General features: G+C 41.1%; 2 protein-coding genes across 2 annotated transcripts in view; both read left to right on the top strand.

Annotated features, from left to right (window-relative positions):
- fam135b (family with sequence similarity 135 member B) overlaps positions 1 to 25,135 on the top strand; it is a 675,785-nt gene that overhangs the window by 530,764 nt on the left and 119,886 nt on the right. The window lies entirely within an intron of this gene.
- Positions 8,828 to 23,035, top strand: LOC125904603 (CMP-N-acetylneuraminate-beta-galactosamide-alpha-2,3-sialyltransferase 1-like). The gene is made up of 8 exons (XM_049602128.1): positions 8,828 to 8,956; positions 9,971 to 10,250; positions 11,793 to 11,989; positions 12,457 to 12,624; positions 17,173 to 17,212; positions 17,353 to 17,472; positions 18,067 to 18,236; positions 21,856 to 23,035. The coding sequence occupies exons 2-7, from the start codon at positions 10,005 to 10,007 to the stop codon at positions 18,232 to 18,234; spliced, it is 939 nt and encodes a 312-aa protein (XP_049458085.1). The 5' UTR covers positions 8,828 to 8,956; positions 9,971 to 10,004; the 3' UTR covers positions 18,235 to 18,236; positions 21,856 to 23,035.

Raw genomic sequence — 25,135 nt, forward strand, 5'->3', positions numbered from 1 at the left:
TGCCAGTCTCGCCGTCGAATCGTCGCAAAATGTGGTTATGAAACAAGACCGTACCATTCTGACTATATGGGCGTGCTCACTGCTGCTGAACATCTTGATTTGACATAGAATGTATTTGTTTTCTAGTAATTCATGATATATAGCCTATTTTGATACAAACATCAGCCTAATTTCTGTTAATAAAAAATTGAAAATGACACGTGCGTTTAATCAGTACGTATAATCATTACTACACATGAATAAATCACCCAGTTGCTCGATCCAAATGAGCTGAGGTGAGTGAGTGTGCTGCAGGACCATCAGAGCAGCATCGAGGCCTACGGTGATTTAAAGTTAAAGTTAAAGTCCCACTGATTGTTGCACACCTGAGTGTGTGAAATTTGTTCTCCACATTTGACCCATCCCCTGAGAGAGTGGTGAGCAGCAGCGGTGCTCGGGAATCGTGTGGTGATGATTTACAGTGGTGGAGCGCATAAACAAACTTTGGAGGAGATATGTGCTCTCAAATCAAACTTTTTTGAAGGATTATTTGTTTACCTGAAGTGTCTTGAAACAAATTTCACCGCTGATTGTTGTCTCGACAGACTCAGATTTTTTATTTGGCTACTTTTTCTCTGACGTGGCCAAACAACTGAGACCGGTGACGCACGGTCCGTGTGGATGAACTTGTATGAACCTGAGTTGATTAATGAAGTAACTTGAAGTCAGAAAGAAGGAAAACTGTTTCTAAACCTTTTGATGATGTTTTTGGATGTTTATTTGTGAATGAAATGGCAAGTTCTGACGAGTCAGAAACAACTCCTGTTAAAGACATGGATGAGGCTGCAGTGCGTCTGTGCTCATCTAGAGCATCATACCTTGATGAAGTGAAAGGAATAAAGATAAAGATAAAATGATAACCCTTTTACTTTTATTATTATTATCTTATTATGCCAACTGATGAATTAAATTTGTTTATTTGGGTGTTTTAGCTCTTTTCTCTGGAGCAGAAACTGACGCAAATGAGCTCATTAATCAGTGAGAGGGAGAACAACATGATTTGACGATTAGTCGGCTAAAGGAAAAATCTGTCAAATCAGATTCGACTATGAAAATTCTTAGTCGGGGACACCCCTACTCAAGAGTCAACAGTTAACCTAAGATGCATGTTTCTGAATTGTGGAAGGACGCTGACACGGGGAGAACATACAAACTCCACACAGAAGGACCCGAGTCAGTCAGCTCTTTTGACTTTGTGGTGTTCTTGTGTTTGAAGAAAATATGAAAAATTAAATAAACAAAAAGACTTGTCATACACAGCAGGTGTGACTGATAATACTGATAATGGCTGTGTTCCATTTGGGTGTGTCAGTATGATGACTCTGGTATCACGTCCAACGACATACTGCATACACAGCTGTTGAGTTAAAATCAAGGTTTCATGACACTGATGGTAATAGGCCCTGACTGTGTAAACAGAGCTCAAGTGATAATGCACTAATGGGACCGGTTTTCCAAGTGTAGCAAGGCATGTGCACAACGCTTTTTCATGGGACACTGAAATGATTTATTTAGAGAGTTAACATGTGACATCGCTGGCTTCATTAAGTTGGTGAAGTGATGCTTTTTGCCATTTGACCTTATGTGACTTTAAATGTTCCTTACAGCTTTACTCAGTTAGAATGGGCTGAAAAACAGGTTTCTAAATTAGTAAAGCTGTTCAAGCCAAATTCAACATTTGTTGTGTTATAGGTTCAGAATGATGAAGACAGATAGAAAGCAACAAAATGTGATGAAGGCTCACTCATTCATTTTCCGTAACCAGGGCTGACACATAGAGACAGACAACCATTCACACTCACATTCACACCTACGGACAATTTAGAGTCACCAATTAACCTGCATGTCTTTGGACTGTGGGAGGAAGCTGGAGCACCTGGAGGAAACCCACGCTGACACAGGGAGAACATGCAACTCCACACAAAAAGGCTCCTCCACCCTGGGTTCAAACCAGGAGCCCTCTTGCTGTTCAGATTTTTAGAAAGTCTGTTATCTCCAGCTTGACAAATAGTGCACATATAGCTGCTGTTAATGGGAAAAGTTTTCCACAGTGGAGAGAGGATAAAGCCTTTATCCTTATCACAACCATGACGGGTCATTCTTATCATCAGGATATCCGTGTTGATGGGCTGATTGCTGCCAGCCTGATGTGTTTGACTGTCGTTTTTGGCACAGAGATGTCAACATGGGCGAGGTGTTATCTCATAAGGATATCTCTTGTATGCAGAGCAAACACTGATCCTCACAGTAATTGCAGTCATACAACTCAAACTGTATTATCATGTACTGGCATAAACTGACACATAAGAATTTATTGTAATATCATTATATCATGTCTTAAGGCATATATACATATACTCACATTCTTTACAAACACACATACATGCATGCATGCATGTCAAGTACTACATTGGTAAGATTTCCGAAGGGGAGCATGCCCAAGCATCAACCTCCAGAGTGAAAAATGAAGCCAATGCAGAGGTGCCAAAAACTGCCGTTCCTCTAATGGTTCCAAAAGCGTGTCAATCCTTGCTGACCCCGTGTTAAAATGCCCAGCTTTACAGTGACATCAAAGTAGCTACATCTAATATTTCATACAATCTATGAGCATGTCCTCAGATGCGCCTCCAGGTTTGGGCTGAGCCCCGAATGTTTCCAACATCTGGCTCTGTCCCCGACCACTGCTGGTGGCTCACAGTCAGTTACGCTGGCACTGGAGTGCTTGAACTGGAATCCAGCAAGCAGTCACTTTTTCAAGTTGTTATCTGAGCCTTCACCAGAGCTCTGACAGCCTGTAGCATCCAGGATGTTGACAAAGTTTCTACCCTCTACCACAGAAATGGCGGGTCATCTTCATCACCAGGATATCCGTGTTGACGGGCTGGTTGCTGTCAGCTTGGTGTGTTTGACTTTCATCATGTTTGGCACGGACATGTCTCAACATGGTGTTATTGCAGAGAGACATGTGTTGCACGCAGAGCAAACACTGAGCCTTCAAATAACTGGCATCCTAAAACTCAACCTGTATCATCACATCAAAGTCATACATCAGAGGTTTATGTATCCTACTGTCATGTTTAAAGACATATATACATACTTAACAAACACACATATATCTATACATACATGTCAAGTGCTACAATGATTCACAACCCATTTTTTCTCTCTGAGTAAAGAGACGACTGATGAAGTAAAATATTTTATGGATATTTCATATTATTTTTAATGCATAACAGAAACAGAACAGAGCAACTGATACACTGTGTATTTTTTTAAAGATATTTTTCTGGGCATTTTAGCCTTAATTTGACAGGACAGGTGAGTGTGAAGGGGGGGGGGGGAGTGATGCTGTGGCAACAGCCTTGTACATGGGGCGCCTGCTCTATCCACTAAGCCACCGACACCCCGACACACTGTGTAATTAACCCAAATACCTAACTGTAGGAAGTTTGTGTAAAGATGAGTTTTCCTGATATTTTAATGAACTTTCTATGTGCTTCTCTATTATAAATATGTTTTAAATTATTTTAATCAAACATAATTAAAAGGCTTCTTTCCTTTTGCTTTCCCAATGTTCTATCAGCTCTTTGGTCGCTCTAAATGCATACCTCTCTAATCCAGGAATAATCTAAACTTTAAAAATAACAATTGTATTAGTTTTCTTCACAGATATAAACAAAATGCTAAGAAACAGGCCCACTGTATATTTTAATCAATCAATAAATAAAGGTTTCTAACAGCTGTTAAAACCAAGAAGGCCTCGTGACCCCCCACCACATGACACTTTAGTCGGGAACCAGTAAAGTATCTGTAACTGTGATATAACAACAAAACAAATATTTCATCCTACAGCAGGAAATTACAGCAAATCCAGATAAGTTATGACGTCACTGAATAAAAATAACTTTGAATCCCAAGTTTTAATATCGTCAGGATCTCACATTTATTTATTGTTTATTACAGTTTCTTGAAAATAATAATGTTTGAGAAATCAGCTTTGTCTGGAATATCAAATAAACACATCAGTGCTCAATAATACATATTGATCATCTTCCAAACCTCAAACAGTGAGAGAAGCTGAAGATAAAAGGATCACTTGTTCAGATAATCAATCTGCCTCCTGCTGCCAAAAGGATGTATCACTCATTCACTATCTAATGTATTTCAATATGATACAAATGAGAGGTGATATTGAGAGGTTATATTTTCAGACAACATAAAAAAATACATAACAGATTTGATTTTACAATTCACCACCTATTTATATTTTCTGATGCAACAAAAACAAAACTATCTGCAGAGTTTTTGATCGTAGTTCTCCACAATAAAGGGATTACAGACAGTAGCTGCACACAGCAATGCTTTGTACATATGTCCTCATAAGTCTCCCACGACATCCAATATATCGTTCACAAAATAAATATGATTATCTAAAGGTAGAGACCAGCGTACAGATTTATTATCTGTACAAGTATGTTCATTTAGCCATCAGCAGCTGTAGCTGGGCCTCCACTCAAACCTTAGGTGGGACAGAATTAAATGAATTTATAAACAACAGAGAAAGATTTGGGAACAAAATGTCTAAATGAAATAATAATTCACGAAAATAACAGATACATTTTTCCCACATATGGACAGACATAGCTCGGATGAAAACCAGTTACGGTTTTTATTCAGTCTTTGTATCCATAAAACTTTCAGCCTGAAGACTTTTCAAACATAAACCACTTCCTGTGTATTTTATAAATAACTGCGCTTAATTAATTTTATTTAATCTTTATTTAACCAGGAAGTCCCACTGAGACTGAAAATCTCTTTGACAACAGAGACCTGGCCGAGGTAGCAGCCAATCAGAACACATTAAAATGCAACAGCTACAACATAAAATACAGAAATCCACAATAAAACAACAACTATTCAAACATGGTGGCCTCTCAAGAAAAACAAGCACATGTCTCTGTCACCACATTCTTTATGATGCTCTTAAATTCATCCATGGATATAAGTGTTTCTAATATTAGATCTTTTCGAAGATTGTTTGTTCTCACTGTGACAGATGGAAACACTTTATGTTGCCATGCCATGTTCTCAAAGCGTGTCCTCTCCCATTTTTTCCTTTAAATCTTCCCTCTCTGGCTCTTTGAAGAGTTCTGTGCAACGGAAGAATGCATGTGTATTTATTTGAAGGCCCAAATCAGATTTTCGGGGGGTATTCCCATCGCCTTATGTCATTGTCTGCACGCTATCTCTTGCATATTTGTGGATTTTTCAGGTTTATCGTTCCAGATGCATCGAAAAGATTCTTCTCATACGCTTTGAAAAAGGTAACATCAGGAGAAGACAACGACAAAAGACACTCAATAGAGACTATCATGGAATTCATTTCTGTGTCTTTACTAAACATTGACGATTGTTTACCCCTCTGAACCTGGAGAGTTTTATCTACTTTGCTAAGATTTATGTCATGGTTTATGTCGTCCTAAAAGATTCACAGTCTGTCTGACCATTTAATAGGGGATCTGAACATTTTAATTGAATCATCCAATTCTAAAGATACAACAATTTTCATAATTTGTCTTCAAGCCTGATAAAAAGGAAAAACTTCTTGAATATGTGTCTCCAAAGAGAGGATATGTACCTTTACATGGAAGGAAACGTCTGCATAAAAGAAAGCTTTTGACACATTCTTTTTATTTTAATGGCCGGTATTTCAATAATGAGAATAAAGGAAATAAAGCGGAGACAGCAGCCTTCTCTGAGCCTTTCAGAAAGTTTAATTTTGTCAGTAATATATCCTATATTCATCATTATTTTGATAAGATTTTGATACAAGACATGAAGTTAATTTGATGAAACAATCACAGAGGCAAGCAACCTTACTACATCTGGCTCCAGGCTGTGCCGTGTGAAGTCGCTGCTAACAAAACTGGAGGTTAAGTTTAAAGCTAAGTGTTAAAGTAAGAGAGAGAGCTGCAGAGACCATCGAGAACAGCCTTGGTGTTGATGATATCTTCATCCTGAGGTGGAAGAGCCTTCTCCCCTTCTTCTGGGTGATGTCTCAAGTGTCGATCCCACCGCTGCAATAAGGAACGACCTGTACAGAGTCCACCTGCAGTATCCAAACAAAAAGATCATCTCCCCGGTGCCACCCAGAGATGCAGCTGGAGGGCTGGATCCAGTGTTGGGAAGACTGGCAAGGCCTGCAGGTTTGTGAACACTGTCATGAATACATATGTTAATTGTTCCAGTGGCAGGTTTGGACATAATGTTTGAGACTCCTGCGCTGTTTTTTACATGATGGAGTTCATTTAACCACGAGAGGAAATGATATTTTTTAAAGCAATTTATCTGAGTCCATTAAAGATCAGCTTCGTCGAGGGTGAAATGTTCATGAACTGAGAGTTTATTCACTGCTGAAGCTGAGTTTGAATTGATTTTTTTAGCCCACAGTGCCTGACCACATGGGATGAGTGCTGTTCTTGGTTAATTTTTCTTTCTATTTAAAACTGCTCTTCCTTGTTCTCTACACCCTCTGTTCTCCTGTCTCATTCCCCTACCACACCAGTCTTACCACAACTAGACATTCTAAGCCCACAAGATGGTGCTCTTTGTTTAGATAAAAGGCTCAAAGAATGGCACTTAAGTGTATTTTCAGACTTTTGTTGATCAGAGGGCATTATCCAGAGGGCTCAGAATTTAAGCTGAGGCCAATAATGTATTTTCAGATACCTGTGAGGCTCATCTAATAAGAGTGCTGCTTCTTTTTCGCTTGGCCATCACTACCTTCCACCCCATGATCGATCTTTGACACTCTCTGGCTGATGTCTGATGTAGCTGTAACAAATTCTAAATATATTAATAGTCGTGCAGCATCTCAAAATGGAGGTGAGCGCCTGGCCTTTCCACTGACACCTCACTTGAGCCAGTCGGACCTTCCAATGCTTTTGCTATGGCCTCAATAGCCAACCAGGGTCTGAGCTGAAAGAACACATTTCTTGTAGTTTAGAGGTATCTAAAGAGCCAGCGATTGGCCCACCTTACCTGAGGATTATGGGTCTTGTAGTCAATGATAAGCCAAAGTTTAACAGCTGTTTTTAACCCTTTGTTGTCATTATTCACTGTTATAAAAGCACAGAAATGATAAACAAATGGTTCCTGTGTTGTCTTGAGGAACTATTTCAGTTTTCCAGAAGTGTTGTTACATACAGCACACTCCTAAATATACACTTCTGTCTATGTTGATTAGTTTTTCACTCGTAATCACACATTCAGTACATTGTTTTACCCTCTTATTTTGAAAGGCGCAGGGGCAAAACATTAGAAAAACATGTCAGACTTTTAGATCTTCAGTTCTATTGTTATCTACTTTGCATTTGGACCATGTGAGGCTCTATGATATGGCTCGCTTGTGTTTTCCAGCTAATACCTCCCTGTTCTAGTCATTTGCAGCATATTTTTTCAAGAAAATATTAAGGCAAGAAAGAAGAACTTCTATTTCAGTGTGTTGAAACTTATATAAATAAATGACAGGGGCAACAGTGATTGTGACTGTTCGGAATAAAACTTTAGGGTGTTTCGTTTCAGATGAGACCGTCCATGTACATGAACTAAAATGGAACAAGACTGGCGTTCAGTTTACTTTGGGTATGACTTTGATAGGCGTTTTAGGTGAATTTACAGGATGCATATATTAGATTAAAACCTGCTGAAATACACAATGGACTCAAAGATGGACAATCTCTGCAGCTGATTAGCATGCCTTTCTGTTTTTTTGTTGTTTTTTTGTTTTTACTGCTGTGTCATGCCAACGCCACGGGCAGGCTGAAAAACAGGTTAAGCAAGCAGCATGGAAGCCAGTGAAAACGTTACATCTTCTCACCCATAAAGGAGGTAATATTAGCTTGTTCACCCAGGCATTGTATTTCCATCACCGCTGATCAGGGCCAGAGCCGATAAATGCATGCAACTACTACAGAGGCATTTGAACTGGGTGTGAATGCTGATTGTAACCTTTCCCATTACATACAGAAGCATACAAGATGGTAGGGGGTGTTAGTGGGTTTATGGTGCAGTGGGAAAGTTGTATGTTCACTGCTTCCTAAAGACATGCATGTGTTCAGGAAGTACTGGATAAATGGCACAGAACAAGTTGTGTGAGTTTATACACAAAGGAAGAAGATTTACTGTTGCTGTTGTTGAACATGGTTCCCAATCAATCAATAAATCAATCAATGTATTTGCCTTTGTCTGTGGAGGCATGTAGGAAAGTTTTCTTAAGCCGTTGTGTGTATCTGTCAGCAGCCTTGTTTCTTCAGAGCTGAACACACAAAAAACATGTCGATGTGGTTTGATCAGATAAAATGCGGCCTTTCAACAGAAGCAGCACTCCCACAACAGTCATCACATTCCAATTTGAATGTTCTGGACTGTGCAGAGACACTCCCACTTTAAACAGGTGAGACGAGCACAGACCAAAATAACATACAATGAGTATATAATAAGTATATAATTCGCTAAATAAATGAGTGGGCATTAAATAATAGCCATAGGCAGGTTTATTTGCAGAGCACATTTCATATAAAAAGAGGATTTTAAGGTGCTTTAGATTAAAAATAATAATAATAATAATAATGATAATAAATTAATAAAATTAAAAACACACAGACAAGACGTGTGGGCAGTATGGGTGACAATGGACCATTTTACAAATAAAAAACTAATGTTGCCTGTATCACTGTGAAACAAGTCTTTCTGACACACCCCGTTGGCACTGATGCCAAACATTCAACACTTCCTCTTTGACTCTTCAGCCTGCCATTAATCAGCTCATTCACTGTGTACATCTCACGTGTTCATCAACTGCAAGGGGTTTCTTTTCTTGCCCACCTGCTTGTTGTTTTTTTTAATCTATTGTCAGGTAAGAGAAAAATAAAATCTATTTAACTTATTTCAGCTGATAGTAATTTATTAATTTTTAATTTTAAGAAATGAAGCTAGCATACGGTGACAAAATGTAGGCTGTTGTTTTAATATGTTGAAGACTCAAAGGCTGTGATGAAGCTCTGATCTGATTCTGAATTATTTAATTATTTCTGCGCTGTTGTCTGGAAGAACAAACAGAGGTGACTAAAGAGTGGGATTATACTTTTAATAGAAGAAACTGGTAGAAGGTAACTTAAGCTTTATTTAATAATATATTTTTAAAGCTAAATATCATGACTATAATACTCACAGCACCCACTATTAAATATTCTCCCTCTGGTCTCACACTGCTCTGAATCTAACCTGTTGAACCAGTTTTGCGGTGTGTGACTTTTGCTCGAAGAGGAGCAGCAGGAAAAGATACTCTTTTCATTTTTAATGTGATGTAAGGTTTTGCATTACATTACATTTCCTTTTTCTTCTTTTTGGCTCCTACTACAGTCTTCTGTGTTCAAACTGTGTACATATAAACAACACATGGGCCATGAATGTGTCACAGAACACTAACAGCATCGAACACAGCAGTTAATTTGCTGCTTTAAGTCATTTGTAGAATTTTTTTTAAATTGATTTTATTGTTTTATTTTCATCTTTATTGTTGAACTGCTCTACAGGAGTCATATCACTTCATCAGAGTCAAACACAAGTCTCTCAAGCAGGCTGTTATTCACTGTGTAGATATCACAGTGCTCTTGAACACCCACAGCTGTAACCTGATGCTCTACAGTACATTGAGCTGCCTGTTGGTTTAATTTCCCTTTGTTGTATGCTATTTGGGTTAATATGAAGACCTAAAATGAGACAATGTAATTTCCTCCTGTAAATGTCAGATGTGTCTCTATCATAGATAACAGAGGAGATAAACAGCAGCCAGTCTCTTCCACTGGCGCATTCACACACATGTATGACGTGACTCACCTGTGTGCTTCATCACATTTTGTATCCACAGACTGAACTTCTTTAAAGAGCGTCACACTGCTGAGATGCTTTCAAGTGGAAAAACCAGAGCAGTCATATCCATACTGTGCATCGCAGCCGTTGGGCTGTTCTCTAGATTTTCATGGAATTTATCTGGATTTTCCATCAGCCATCACAACGCAACTCTTTGTGCCTGTCGCAAATGTTTACCAGAAACTGATCCATGGTTAAGGGATCTTCTCAAGGCAGCCCCTCCAACCTTTCTGTCACGAAACTATACACCCTCAGTGGTGGATTTAAAATGGCTGCAGGTAAATGTCAACTTATTTTTTAAGACACAGAGCAAATGTTTTGCTTTTGGTTCACTGTTAATTATTTCAGACACTCTGCAGCAAAAATAATCAGCTGTGTCTGCCAATTTTTAACCTGCAAACACCCACTAACATCTGGCTTTAAGAGTTTTAATCAGCATTCACCTCTGGGTCAAATGACTCTGCAGTAGTCACAGTTATTTATCAGCTCCATCTCTGATCGGCACTGATGGAAACACCCACTAATTTTAGCTCCTTTACCAGCGAGATGCAATGATACGCCACCACAAAATACCATCTGTTTCCGCCAAAGCAGCGCTCAAACATTGGCCGAAATAAGTTGCCGCCAAGTTTGAAAGAGAGACTGAATACGTAAGAGAAAAAAGTAAAAAAAAATAGTAACCACCATGTGGTTTTTATTGAGCTCCTTTATTGCTCCTCTCTACTGTTTACCTGTTCTCCAGCTTGTCCTTAGCGTTGAACATGACACACAAAAAAAAACAACAACACAGAAAGACATACTCGTCTGCTGCAGAGCCGTGTACACAGCGCTGGTCTACTGCCAGTGAGAAAGAGTCTACAGCCTGTTTTAGCGGGTTTACCTGTGTTTGAAGAACAGTACAAGTCATTTTTGTGGAATAGGGGTATAACACTTAAAACACCTATACTTGATTATTGATTGATTGATTGATTGATTATTTGCAAGCAAAATCTATCAAGGGACATGTATAAATATAAAGCTGCAGCAGTACCACAATTAATTAAACCACAGTTACTACACTTAATTAAAGAGGCAACAGATAGGATTCAGGTTTTTACAGTCCAGTCCTCTCTGGTCTCGCTAACATTTAGCTGTGTTACTTACTGATCCATTAGAAAGAAAGCTAGCTGGACATGGGTTTTGAAGCCTCTTTGGTCACGGAGCTCCCTCCATCTCTTGAACGCCTGACTGAGGTTTACTCTTGTTTTTCCTCTTCTTTTATCACTCTCCTTTTTGCTCTTCTTTGCCTCCTCACACAGAGGAGCTCCTTTTCTTTTGCTAGGCCGTTTTTCACTTGTCTCCAAACTTTGTCCGTCTGCCATTGTGCTCGTGACTCAACTATCTCATGCCCAACTCCTCATAAGGACCAGCTCCAGTCCCTGATTGGCTGACCGACCAATTTCGCAATACATGACGCGTTTCCTGCCGTAAAGCAGATTTTTTTCCGCGAAATTTCGGCACCGGTGGCAGAAGCTTATTGCAAAGATTACAAAGCCGCTAAGTAACCTATGTAAACACTGATAGTCTGATTTTACTGTGGCCACCACCCTGTGCAACCCACATTATTTTCATCATGATATATTTAGGAAACAATACTATCTGTTGCCTCTTTAAAGAATGTAAATACACTAGAAAGAAATGTAATGTATGAATAGTGTGAAAAACAATGTTTGATTTCATGAGAATCTTGAGGATTATAGTTTTAAACCCCACAGCTCTGATATGTGATTAAATTGTAAACTGATGCTGGAATAACGTTCTTTTTCTGTTATGTCTGTCAGCGCTTAAGGTCGGATGGACACAACATCAATTTCTACAAAACAACAGTGGACAACCTGTTTAAAATCTTCCCATCCATTCCAGATGTTGTAAAACCCAGCCCTGTCCGCTGCAGGACTTGTGCTGTGGTGGGGAACTCTGGGAATTTGAAAGGATCCCAGTATGGACCTCGCATAGATATGCACGATATTGTAATAAGGTAAGTCATTACTGACATTTGAACACTGATGTTGACACAAAGACAAATTCAAATATTTGCAATTGGTTGAGATGGTGTATCACCTCTGTGCAACAACTCTCTGTACTTCCGTTCTGATTTGCACCTTTTCAGACTTATTTTGTGGCTGAGTATAATTTGTAGCTTCTTAGAAATATGAATGAGGATAGTGACAGTGAAGCTACAACTGGCTACAGTTCCATTTGTAGAAGTGACTAATTTGAGCCGAGCTCAGACCGGCCAGTTCACACCACTGCAACTTTTATCTGTAACGTTCTAAAACAGTTCTGCCTCGTAGTGAATCTTTGGTCTGAAATGGACTTAACAAATTCATAATCAGTAGAGGGTGAGCATCATTCAGAATTCCCAAAGACTGTGAACACCAATCACCACATCATTCTTCTTCAACTACATGATATTAAATACACGTATTCCCTTGTATCTTTCAGAATGAACCATGGCACTACTAAAGGCTACGAAACAGATGTTGGGACCAAAACAACTCATCATGTGATGTATCCAGAGAGTGCTGTTAATTTGGACAACACCACTCATCTTGTGATGTTTTCATTCAAGATGAGCGATCTACTGTGGCTCCTCAAGAAATTCGATCCAGGGTGGGTGTGTGACAAAGAGTTGCTAGCTGTAGACAAATCTGTGACTGAATGAAAAACCTACATAGGTAGTAGGTAAAATAATTGAATAGATTTGTTTGTGTGAAGGGCGGCACGGTGGTGTGGTGGTTAGCACTCTCGCCTCACAGCAAGAGGGTTGCCAGTTCGATCCCGGGCGTGGGAGCCCTTCTGTGCGGAGTTTGCATGTTCTCCCCGTGTCAGCGTGGGTTCTCTCCGGGCACTCCGGCTTCCTCCCACAGTCCAAAGACATGCAGATTGGGGACTAGGTTAATTGATTGTCCGTAGGTGTGAATGTGAGTGTGAATGGTTGTCTGTCTCTATGTGTCAGCCCTGTGATAGTCTGGCGACCTGTCCAGGGTGTACCCTGCCTCTCGCCCAATGTAGCTGGGATAGGCTCCAGCCCCCCCGCGACCCTCAAGAGGATGAAGCGGTTAGAAGATGAATGAATGAATGAATGTTTGTGTGAAATCTCCATTTTGATGACTAAGTAACATCTATGAGGAAGTGTTGGAGTTGACTGGGAGGAACTGCCTGCCTGATCTGAACCTGAGTGGTGTGATGTTATTTGACTTCTGTGCTAGTCATGGATTAAGCACAACAAACACCATGTTTGAGCATAAAGAGGTTCATAAGTGTTATTGATATCAGAAAACATTTAGGAGAAGCAATGCAGATTCTGTCCTGGTCGTGGAACAGTGGACCAGCACTTTACTCCTGCAGGACTGCTGGAGGGGTCATGGGAGTTTGTTCATCCAGTCCACATGTGCTGTAAGGACTTGGAGAAGGCAACCGTGTCCCACAGGGAGTCTTGTGGGGGTTACTACAACAATACAGGGTACCAGGGTTGTTGCCCTCCAGCATGCACTGGGGATGAGAGTCAGCACCTCCAAGTCTGAGGCCATGGATCTCTGCTGGAAACCAGTGGATTGCCCTCTCTAGGTTGGGGGAGAGTTGCTGCCTCAAGCGAAGGAGTTCAAGTATCTCTGGGTCTTTTTCACGAGTGAGGGTAGAATGGAACGTGAGATGAATCAGCAGTTTGGCGCAGCATCTGCAGTGATGCCGGCGCTTTCAACTTACTGGTCCATCTATGTTCCAGACCTCACCTATGGTCATGAGCTCTGGGTAATGAATGAAAGAATGAGGTCGCAGATGCAAGTGGTGAAAATGAGTTTCCTCCATGGGGTGGCTGGGCTCAGCCTTAGAGACAGAATAAGGAGTTTGGACATCCGGAGGGAGCTCAGATTAGAGCCGCTGCTCCTTTGTTTTGAAAGGGGTCAGTTAAGGTGGTTCAGGCATGCCTCCTGGGTGCCTCCCGTTAGAGGTGTTCTGACCATGTCCCACTGGTAGGAGGCTGGAGGGATTTTATATCTTGTCTGGCCTGGGAAACCCTCAGGGATCCCCCAGGAGGAGCTGGAAAACGTTGCAGGGAGAGGGGTGTCTGGAGTTCTTAGCTGTAGTGTACAGAAAGATGGTCGTTACAATGAGCAAAAGTTTCTTCTCTGAGCAATTGAAATTTTAATTTTATTGCAATTTAGCTGTTACACTGCTCTCAGACTGACTAACAGAGAGCTAGCCAAGAGGAGGAGGTGGTTGGTGTGAGGGAGTGACAACAATCTCCTGGCTTTCTAGTACTTACGCCTTTGAATTACCCATTTGCGCTATTGTATTAATGAGATTCACACGTTATCACCTTATAAAGTTAACATGGTGAATATGTTGGATGTTAATATGAACATATTGATTAGAGCAGTGTTAATCCATATTGTTTACATTCTAACACGTGTGTAAATCAAAGCAGCTCCATCATATTGGTAACCAATATGATGTAATGATATGCTTGCTGCTAACACTGTGGGATCTCCCCCTATTGTCACATCACCTTGACAGTAATTTGAGAGTACGTGTTAGTAATTTGTGATAAACCAGACAGACAATCGAAACCCATAGTGCCATAGTTTCTACAGGCATAGGCAGATCATAATACAATGAGGCCCCTCCAACAGGGCCGTTTCTCCCCACAGAGTTCAAGGGCTCATATTGCCAAGACTTCTGAGCCATCGTTGGGCCTTCTCCATTGTCATTCTTGGTCGCGCTGAGTCAAAACATGCCGTGCATATTGCATTTCCTTTGTCAGTTTTAACACGCTGAGTTGAGCATTGTGTGCTGTGCCAGAGATGGCTGATCTCTGAGGTAGGGCCAAACGGGTGCCTGCCTGCCTCCAAATGGGTAGGGGTGATGTCTTGGTGACAACAGCCAACTACCGACGACCCCCCTTTCTCTCCTTGAGACAACCATGTGTGTTGTGACACTGAACTCACCTCTGTCTGCAGGAGACCAGAGAGAAAGGCGTTTTTAAAAGTCTCTGTGTGTTCAGCTCTCTGTACGTCTGCAGCTTTAATTGAATCTCTGTGGTTTGGAGTTCAGTTTCTCTCTTGCGTCCTGTTTTTACTTTAGATATCTGCATCCGGTCAGTCGTGGTGAAGAGGGAGCTGAGCTGGAAAGCAAAGCTTTTGATTTATTGGTCCATCTACGTCCCAACCCTCACCTATGGTCATGAGCTCCGTGTAGTGACTGAAAGAATGAGATCACGTATACAAGCGGTGGAAATGAGTTTCCTCTGTGGGGTGGCTCGGCTCAGCCTTTGAGATAGGGGGAGGAGCTCGAACATACGGAGGGAGCTCGAAGTAGAGCCACTGCTCCTTCGCATTGAAGGGGGTCAGTTGAGGTGGTTCGGGCATCTGACTAGGATGCTTCCTGGGCACCTCCCGCTGAACATGCTGGAGGGATTACATATCTCATCTGGCCTGGGAACGCCTTGGGGTCCCGCCAGAGGATCTGGAAGGCGTTGCCAGGGAGAGGGATGTCTGGGGTGCTTTGCTTGGCCTGCTGCCCCTGCGACCCGGCCCTGGATAAGAGCATGAAAATGGATGGATGGATGGAATATAGGCTTTATTTTACTGTTTCATGTTCACTTTCAGCCATATGAGTTAAGTGTTAAGGGACTTTTATTGTGAAGAATCAGTGGGAAATGTGTTCAGCACCTAATTAGTGGAACTTTGTCAGCGGCTTTTCTTTAATGAAAACAAATCTACTCATACAGCAGGGAGGAAGAGTAAAAGCACAAACAGCCACAGGCTCCTACCTCACCTCTACAAACAGCCCACCTTCAATACAAAAACTTCTTTTACCTGCCATCCTGTGTGATGGAGAGACACTTCAAGCTAAAAATAATGGGGGACTTAAGCCGTGGATCAGCCAGCTGCTTTCACACTTCATCATTTGAGACAAGCAGTCATCAGTTAAAGACACACCTTTAAGTGAGTAGCCCTGTTGTGATGGAGACACAAATCCCTGCCGTGCTGGGCTCAAGGGTCAAATGTAGAAGCGAAAATCGGTGCCTGGAATGGGGCCAGATGGCTCCCGACCTCGTCTTCCACTTCTCTTCAAGATCGTCCTCTGAGTTGACTTTAGTAGTTTAGGTTCAGTTGGCTAACACTTAGAGAAACACTGGAGTCAAATAGAATCTGGTGCAATCGAGTTTAATGTGTCCACAAGCTTCAACACATACAACTCATGAGTCACTCATGAGGCTCCGGAGCAAGACTGAAGTTTCACTCTCTGCGCTCTCCCTTTTATGCTGGTGAAGATTCGAGAGAATCTCCACCCTTTTCCTTTAGTCCTTCCTACCTGTGTCCGAACCTATTGGTGGCAGGTCTTTTTCTTTTTAGCCCTTTTCCATCTGGTCCAAATCTATTGGTGGCAGGCCCTTGTCCAAACATGACCTAATGGTGTAATCCCTGGGCCTGGAAATCCCCAAATTCTCCCACCATTAGATTTGAGCCTGGTTTCACTTTATTTTTTAAAAACATATGAAACCTGGGGACTTTCTCTATACTATCCCCTGTGCTTTCATGCAATGTGAACTCTTAGAGTGTGTCATGCAATACAAACGTTAGAGTGTGTGTGTGTTATTATTAAACAGTACATGGTGTGATATATGTGTGCTCTTCAATGTGGATACATAACCTTGTGTTCTCAGTACATAGACTTGGATAACAGTGCTTTATCACACATAGATGCATAACAAACAGTTTTATAGGACCTTATACATAAACATGGTTATATAACCTTCACCCTTAATCAACTTATGCAGAATAACACCTTTACCTGATTAAAGATTAAATCTTACACTACACAAACCAGACCAAACCAAGTCAAGCCAGTCCATGACTGGATGCCATACATAAACTGAGAGGACAGAAACACTCATAGGGGCCCCCTGAGTCCTTATGCTACTAGGCCTGATACAATACAATCATGCATCTAGGAACTAGATAACAAAAAACACAAACTTTACTGACACATGAGGTGTGAAAACATGTAGGACGGAAGCTTATACTGGCTTCACATTGTTTATCATATTTATTATTACCTACCCAGTTATTGATTATAGGTGTTGCAATGGCCTGTGTGAATACTGCAAAATACTTATCAATTCATCAATCAATCAATTCATTTTATCTCCAATAGGGACGACAGTTCTGTGAAGAAGATAGCTAACAAGGATCTGGTGAGTATTCTAAATGATTTTGCATGGCACTGACATATTTAATACATCATCCATTAATACATTGTGTTGTATTGTGCATTGACTGCAGAAAGGAATGGTTTATGAATGTCAGTTTAAAGGCCAAATCTGATTCACATCAGGTGTTGATCCTCAATCCAGCTTTCATGAGATATGTTTATGAAATGTGGCTGGGAAAGAGGGGCAGCCATCCATCCACTGGATTTCTCACTCTGGTTCTCAGCCTGCAGATTTGTGATGAGGTGAGTTATAATTACACATCATAATGACAATTTCATGCTGTTTCACTGACTCCAGTCCACGCACTGACAGCTAGTGGCAGAACAATGAACAGAACAATGATGCGCCAGCAATGAAAAAATGAAACATAGAAATACAATACAAGAAATGAGCAAAAGTTCAACATTCGATGTGCCAGTTAGCGTAAATTAGCGTGAAGACTGGGGGAAACAGCTAGCCTGGTTCTGGAGTAACAGAATTAGCCTCTCAGTGCTTACATGACACCAACTCACAAATTATGTCCTATGTTTGTACTAATATAAGACTGTAAATATGAATTTCGCCACACTACTAATATTCCTGCTGCCTGTCTTTATGCTAAGCTAAGCTATCTGGCTCTAGATTCATTTATCATACCAACACCAGAGTGGTGTGGATCGTCTTCTTAGGAGAATAAGGACAAACTTTCCAAAATGCCAAAGTATTCATTTAAGGTTAAAGACAGCAAAATGAAGCATTTATTTAAATAAGAAGGTCTACATTTAAAAAAGTTTAGTGGCAACAATAATTCAAGTTAAATCCAGCAGGGTTCATGGTTTAATTTTTTGTTTTCCCAGGTCAGCGTCTTTGGGTTTGGAGCAGATAGAAATGGAAACTGGAACCATTACTTTGAAATCCTCAGAAACCAAAACTGGAAAACTGGACCTCATGCAGGAATGCATGAATATAATATTATTCAGCAACTGTACCAGAAGAAGAAAATTGTTTTCTTTAAAGGATTTTAAATGTAAGTTTTGTTTCTCTCTCAACTGCATGAACATGAACAGAGCTGAGTAGGCCCCTGCTCTAACTTTAAAAGGACAGTTCATCTACAAAACAAAAACACATATTTTTTCTCTTAACTCAACAGCAAAGTCTCTTTCCAGGAAACATGGTTACTCAAGATAATCCACAAACACTGTTGTGAGCAGTTCTCAAGTTCTCTAGCTTCCAGGTTTATTTTCACGCCATGTGGCCCACTGGATCTGCACAGCAGTGTTTCTCTTTCTGGCCCTGCCCACAAGTTCCTGCTCTGCTCATAGACTTTACATTGTGATCATGTCACAGAGTTTTAAATCGCTTTTCTTGGCTGAGCAAAGATTGGGGAATACAAAACCACCATGGTTCAAAAATCATAACTGACCTTGTTTGCTGTTCAGGTTCTGTCAACAACTTTACAGATGTCTCTTTTACAATGGTTGCCTATGGGGAAAATGCTTCTTTGTGCTGCAGGAGATGTTTTCGCTGCAATATTGTTAGTGGCCACTGGGGAAATAATTCACTGCAAGGCTGGACTTCTTTCCTGGGGCCTGGATGTGATGTGTAGTGCTGTGTCGTTCACGAACGAATCATTCAAAAGAATGAATCTGTTGAGTGAACATACTGAACTGAATCACCTCCGGAACTGACTGTTTCATTTCTCAGTTCAGTTGAGCTCAGCAGCGAGCATGCAGGCCGGGAGTGGAACTGCCGATTAGTGCCGTGTGAACAATAAATCACTCGTGAGTCGGGAGGCAGCCAGGGTGCACGGATGGACTGCCTACCGCGTGACGAATCACTTGATGAACAAATCACTCGGAGAATGACGTAACCCCGATCCCTGAGTGATTCAAATCATTTCTTCTCAGCGATACACTTTCATAGGGACCGTTTTCTCCAAGCTAACGGCTAATGTAGCCAGGAGGAGACCACATACCTCCCCATTGTTTTAACAGAGTTAGTTTCCAGATAAACAAATGTTAAAACAGTTATGCTGCAGCAGCTCAGCCGCTCAGTGAACGAATCTTTTTAATGAACTGATTCTAGCGATTCAGTAACATCTAAAGAACTGCTTTGCCCAACACTAGTGATGTGGGCTTGTTCTGTGGTGCTAGGTGAGTTAGCAGGAGAAGCACACTTCCTTCTGTAGGCATCTGTCACTGATATCTCCAACACTCTGTAACTCACACCAACAATCCAGACTGATAAATAGCACCACAGCGAAGAGGAAAAAGACATATTTTTGATTTGGGGGTGAACTGTCTCTTTAAGAGAGCATTGGAAAAAAAATCATTTGCAGTTGATTTTGCCTTTTATTAGTCATATTTAGTGAGCATTGTATTCATGTTTAAGTTGTTGTGAACTTCAGCTTTGGTTTTGTAGATTTAAGTCCTGGTGTACAATCTGTTATTTTGTCCATCAGTACATAATTTAAACCGTTTAACATATGAAAAGTAGCCTACTGTAGCAAACCATCCACAGTGTGCACCAGGAATGAGTCCTAAAACCCGGAAACGAGTTAGCATTTAGCACTTCTGGTTCCCTCGTCTTAGAGTCAATGAACTTAATTACAATAATTACAGTAGATGCCTAAAAAAGGTCTGTGGTTAACACAAGCTTAAGAGTGTTTCACATTTTGTTGTGTAACATAAAATACATCAGTAAGCACCCAACTCATGAATTTTGAAGGTTTATTGAGTCTTTAAAAAGGCAGTTGCTAACAAGTGGCTAAATGAGATGACAAACATCATCACCTCAAACACACTCGTTGTGTTGGCGACGTTGAAGTCATGCGAGTGTGGTGTACTTTGTTTATAGCCTAATGTTAAAGCCTCAGTGTGTAAAAATGGTGAGTAACAGTAACATCAGCGGTCAAATTCTAGATTGCAGCGCTCACTCGCTCACCCCTCCTGTCGGGTAAGCGACGGTGGCCTCGTAGGACAAAAAGCCTTGCGCAGACAGCAGAGTTTTTCGAGTTTTTCAGAAGTATCTAGCGACGAGGTGAATATTTTTTTAGGAATCTAAACCATGTTACGATATGTTATAGCTTACCAGTGAGATATAGGTTATCTGTGAGATATATGTTAGGAGTGTTTTATCTCTAATTGTTTTGGTAACACGAGCAAACATTAGTACAGTGATGCTAAAATAACACGTTTTATGTGATAGTCATGGCACAGTGCAGCAAATATAGGTTGGTACGATTATAATATATGCATTTCCAGAGTGTTCTTCCACAGGACACAGGGAGAGGAGGAAGAGGGAGAGGGAGAGGAGAAAGACCAGGGAGAGGAAGGGGGCGAGGGGGTAGAGGCGGTGCAGGAACGGCCGGGCGAAGAGGTTTGTCTCGGCTACCCAGAGGGAAGAGGAGGAGGAGGAGAGGGTGGCAGCCTTCGCAGCAGCGCGAGAGGAATCAACAGATTAGGCTGTAGGCTAGGCTAACCATTTAGCTGTAGCTCTGGGATAACATTAGTCAAGGCTAGGATAACGTTAGCACATAAACGTAGCCGTCACTCAAACTTATACAAGAGGGAAAAGTAGTTGCAAACATGAAGCCAAAATGATTTTAAAATATCAGATTGAATTACCTGTCTTGCAGAAAGCAGGCAACCTCTGCATCCCTTGCGAAATCCTTCTCTTTCAGGAGTTCTTTCCACCTGGAATAAGCAACGCTGATATTCACTCGCGTTTTGTCCCGTCCTCGCTTATCTGATCTTCATCTTTTATTTGGTGGCGTGGTTTCCCTCTTAGGGAGCAAAACATATGTGTGGTCCTCCATTTAAAGTGCGACAGAATCATAAAAGTACAAAGCAGGTTCACGCAGAAGCGCCCCGGATTGATCTTCACTTTAACGTCTCCAGTGACGGCAAGTTCTAGGTAAACGCGAAAGCCGAAGCGTGTATATCCCTTTCGGCCACTGTATTCAAATATGGCGACGCAAGAAGGCAGCCTCCAGCAGACCGCGCCCTGCCTGTGTATATATACAGAGAAATCATTCTAAGCCTATGAGAAAGCTTCCATTTGTATGTGAATTGCGTTACACTTTAGTAAATATATATTTATGAAAGCAATAGTTGATATTTGCTAATAAACAACCACGTAAATTACACATTGTAACTTTAACTTTTTACTTCTGCTGATTGCATTAGGCTTCAAAATCATGAAAGTGGTGTTCATTGTGAACAAACCATGCAAGTATCAAAATTGTTTATTCGTCACACAGCTTATTTTCTGTAATAATCCAAAAACTGACTGAAAAAAGATCCCAGAGACTTTTTGACAAGGGAACCAGGGCAACACTAACTTCCGTGCCAGCCTAGACACAAAAAATGTCATTCCTGGAGCAATCCATCATGTCTACAAACAGGTGCAATATTTTTTTGTCAATCATATACTCAACTGTCTAACATATGGAAAGTAGCCTACCGTAGCAAACCACCCATTATGTCTACAAACAGGTGCAATATCAGGGCCATATATTTATTATCTGTTAATAACACAAAGCAATAAAAATATATTGTCTCTAACAAGTATGGCTCCCTGGCTCTGCTCACACTGGTTGCCTCAGTTCTTTGACTCACTGGCTTGTGGCTGCCATTCTTTTACAGGGTCGTGAAGGTGCTGACACCGGGCGAGAGGCGGGGCGCGCCATCACAGGGCAGACACACCACCATTCACACCTGCTTTCACACCTGTGGGTAACTCAGAGTCAACAGTTAACCTAAGATGCATGTTTCTGAATTGTGGAGGGACGCTGACACGGGGAGAACATGCAAACTACACAGAAGGACCCGAGTCAGTCAGCTCTTTTGACTTTGTGATGTTTTTATGTTTGAAAATATGAAAAATTAAGTAAACAAAAAGACTTGTTATACACAGCAGGTGTGACTGATAACACTGATAATGGCTGTGTTCCATTTGGGTGTGTCAGTATGATGACTCTGGTATCACGTCCAACGACATACTGGATACACAGCTATTGAGTTACTGCCATCAGATACACCTGCGTGTTTGGTTTGTTGCAGTGTCAAGTTTTCATGAAGAATACGGTGAAATTAAAATCAAGGTTTCCTGACACTGATGGCGACATGCCCTGACTGTGTAAACCAGACCTCTGATAATGCACTAATGGGACCGGTTTTGTTGGTGTAGCAAGGTGTGTGCACAGCGCTTCTTCATGAGACACTGAAATACTTCTTTTAGAGAGGGAACATGTGACATCGCTGGCTTCATCAACTTAGGGAAATGATGCTCTGAATATATGCTTTCCTCAGACGTGACAGGACATCTACAGACAGTACCATGCACCTGCAGGATAGTTGGCACCTGAGGCCTGGTGGTTTTTAAAAGGCATTTTGCTGTTGCTGCCTACTTTATAATGTCTGATGGACACATGCAATGGACGTTGAGGTGGAGCCATCAGATCATTCCAAGCGTGGTTTCAGTGTGTGCGCATGCATGGGGTGGTGTTCTGTAGATTCCTGTGACAATGTTGACTTGAACGTTGAATAATTTGGAGACTGTTTGGTGGACGTGGGGAGAGTTAAATCACAAAGTTAATTTATTTATCCATGAAGTTAACATGAATGAAGGTTGAAAATACAAGGATGAGGTGCTGGGCTGGTTATTACTGTGATTGTATGGGGTTTTTTTTCACTTTGTTTGCCACTTATGCCAAACTGTAGCAGTGCTAAATCTCAGGCACAGTGTTTTCTGAACAAATGTATTTATGTTTTATGTTGCCATCTCCCCTTTGGAGACAATAAAAATTTATCTAAAAATCCATAAGTCCCAAAATGAATTTTCTTGTGGTTACCGCTGCAGCGCCCACCCTTTGGTTTTCCGGTTAAACACTCAGCTTTTGCAGCACTGTTGCCATAGTTTAATGCTGTTTATGGAGTTAGCACAGTTAGCTGCCTCGAGACAACTCATCACATAGAGTCTTTTAACTCAAAGATTAGAAGGAAAAAAATGGAGCTACATGCTTGCAACCATAGACTGTATGATAAAGATGGAGAGCAGCAGAGCAGTGTGGGGGAGAGGTGAACGGTGGCACTGATGAAAAAATGTAACTGCACAGTGAGTCGTTGCAGGCCTACTTCCAAATAAAGTGGGATCCATCTGTGTTGCCGGAGTTGGTGAGTGCAGGTAGTGATGGCCAAGTGAAGCCTCGGGAACCTTTTTCTTTATTTTCGGAGCTGTCTAGACAGCACTCTGTTTAACAAAAGGCTGAAAGCAAACTGAATTGCCACTTTTGTGAAAATCGAGAACACAATCGAGAGGGCTCAGAAAATAAACAAAATGGTTCCCAAGGCTTCGTTTGGCCGTCACTGGCTATGGTTTGAGAACAAAACGTTTTTACAGGGTATATGCAGGAATCCTGAGGTTAATTTCAATACCTTTTTAAGACTTTTTTAAGACCTTCCAAAAAAACCTTAACACCTCATCGCCACTTCAAGCTGTCGTTAGCAGTAACGCATCTTTAACTTACTAAACAGCTGTAGTTTGCAATTAAATCTATGGAACACAAACATACAACAGAACTCAGATAAGATGAAAAGGAATAAAGCTTGAAAGAATAAATTAAACCAAAGGCAGATTTATTAAAATACACCTTAGGTCATAACAAGTAACACAGCTCTACAGCTCAACATCAGTTATTCAAGGCCAACTTGCTGAAAACAACAACCTTATGGCTAACCCCCTGCATGTGAGATTTAGGGCTGACCAAAAAATTCGAAGCTTCGAAGCTTTGTTCGGGATTGGATTGTGGAAAAAAAAATCGAATATTGTTTTTCTCCAGTTTTTTGGGGGGACCTTGAACGCTACACTAATCGTGCTGTCCGTTTACGGTTGTTTTTTTCCCCTTTAGCCATATGTAAACTCAATGAACGAGAAGCAATGTCAAATAAAAGCTTTAACTTATTGAAACATTGTATATAAACTTACCGCTTTGAATGCTTCTCATATGGGGTAATGGCTGCAAAACACGACTGGATAGACTGTTGTTTTGCTAAGCTGCCGCTAGCGACGCTAACAGCAGATGAAGGGGTCTTGCTCGCTAGGCTGTGTGTGTGTGGAGTCAGGGCAACTTGAGGCTGCATAGTTAGACTCTCTGTGTGGTCACTGGGATGGTGCCGTCTCAGGTGATTGAAAAGATTTGTGGTGTTTCCCGACCTGGTTGGTACCAACTGCCGGCATATTTTGCAGACTGGCTTCATTTGCTCCTTCGTCTGTTGAGGAGGAGAAGGGAGGTAGAAGACCATGCTGTGGCGTAAGGAAACCGGTGAGTACAATGAGTCCGACTGCTCTATCTCAGCCCGTTGCTATGCGCGCTATATACGTCATCACATCAGAAGGGCAAGGAAACGAGCATGCACAGAAAGACTGGAATGAACTTAAAGAGGAATGAGTGTATACATGCACACAATATTCTTTCATTTGGAATGACAAACAGAATAAACCACACCCTTTAATCGGATTTAACTTTTAATGACCGTTTAAATTAAAATTAAACTGTCCATGTAAACGTACTGACTATGTACAGGATCTACAGCTTGAGTAAGATCCTCAACCAGACAACTGATACACAGTTAAGAGTCTGATTGGGATCGATTACCAACTAAACAATCATAGACGACACGTTATAAAAGAGTAGTTTCAAAACTTGATAGAGCAAAATAGACGGCAGCACCTACGCAGCAACAACCCACACCTTGCCTCACAGCACGATGCCATATGTTCTTTTCAAAATGACAAGTCTCCTGGATTAGATGAAATAACTGTGAAAGTCTGTAAAAAACATCCTTCTTGAAATTAAGGAGGATTTATTAGTCTGCATTTATCTTTTTTCTCTTTTGAAGTTGGTCATCAATCTAATTTCCCAGA

The sequence above is a fragment of the Epinephelus fuscoguttatus genome, linkage group LG17 (genome assembly GCF_011397635.1).
Source record: "Epinephelus fuscoguttatus linkage group LG17, E.fuscoguttatus.final_Chr_v1".
Lineage (NCBI taxonomy): Eukaryota > Metazoa > Chordata > Actinopteri > Perciformes > Serranidae > Epinephelus > Epinephelus fuscoguttatus.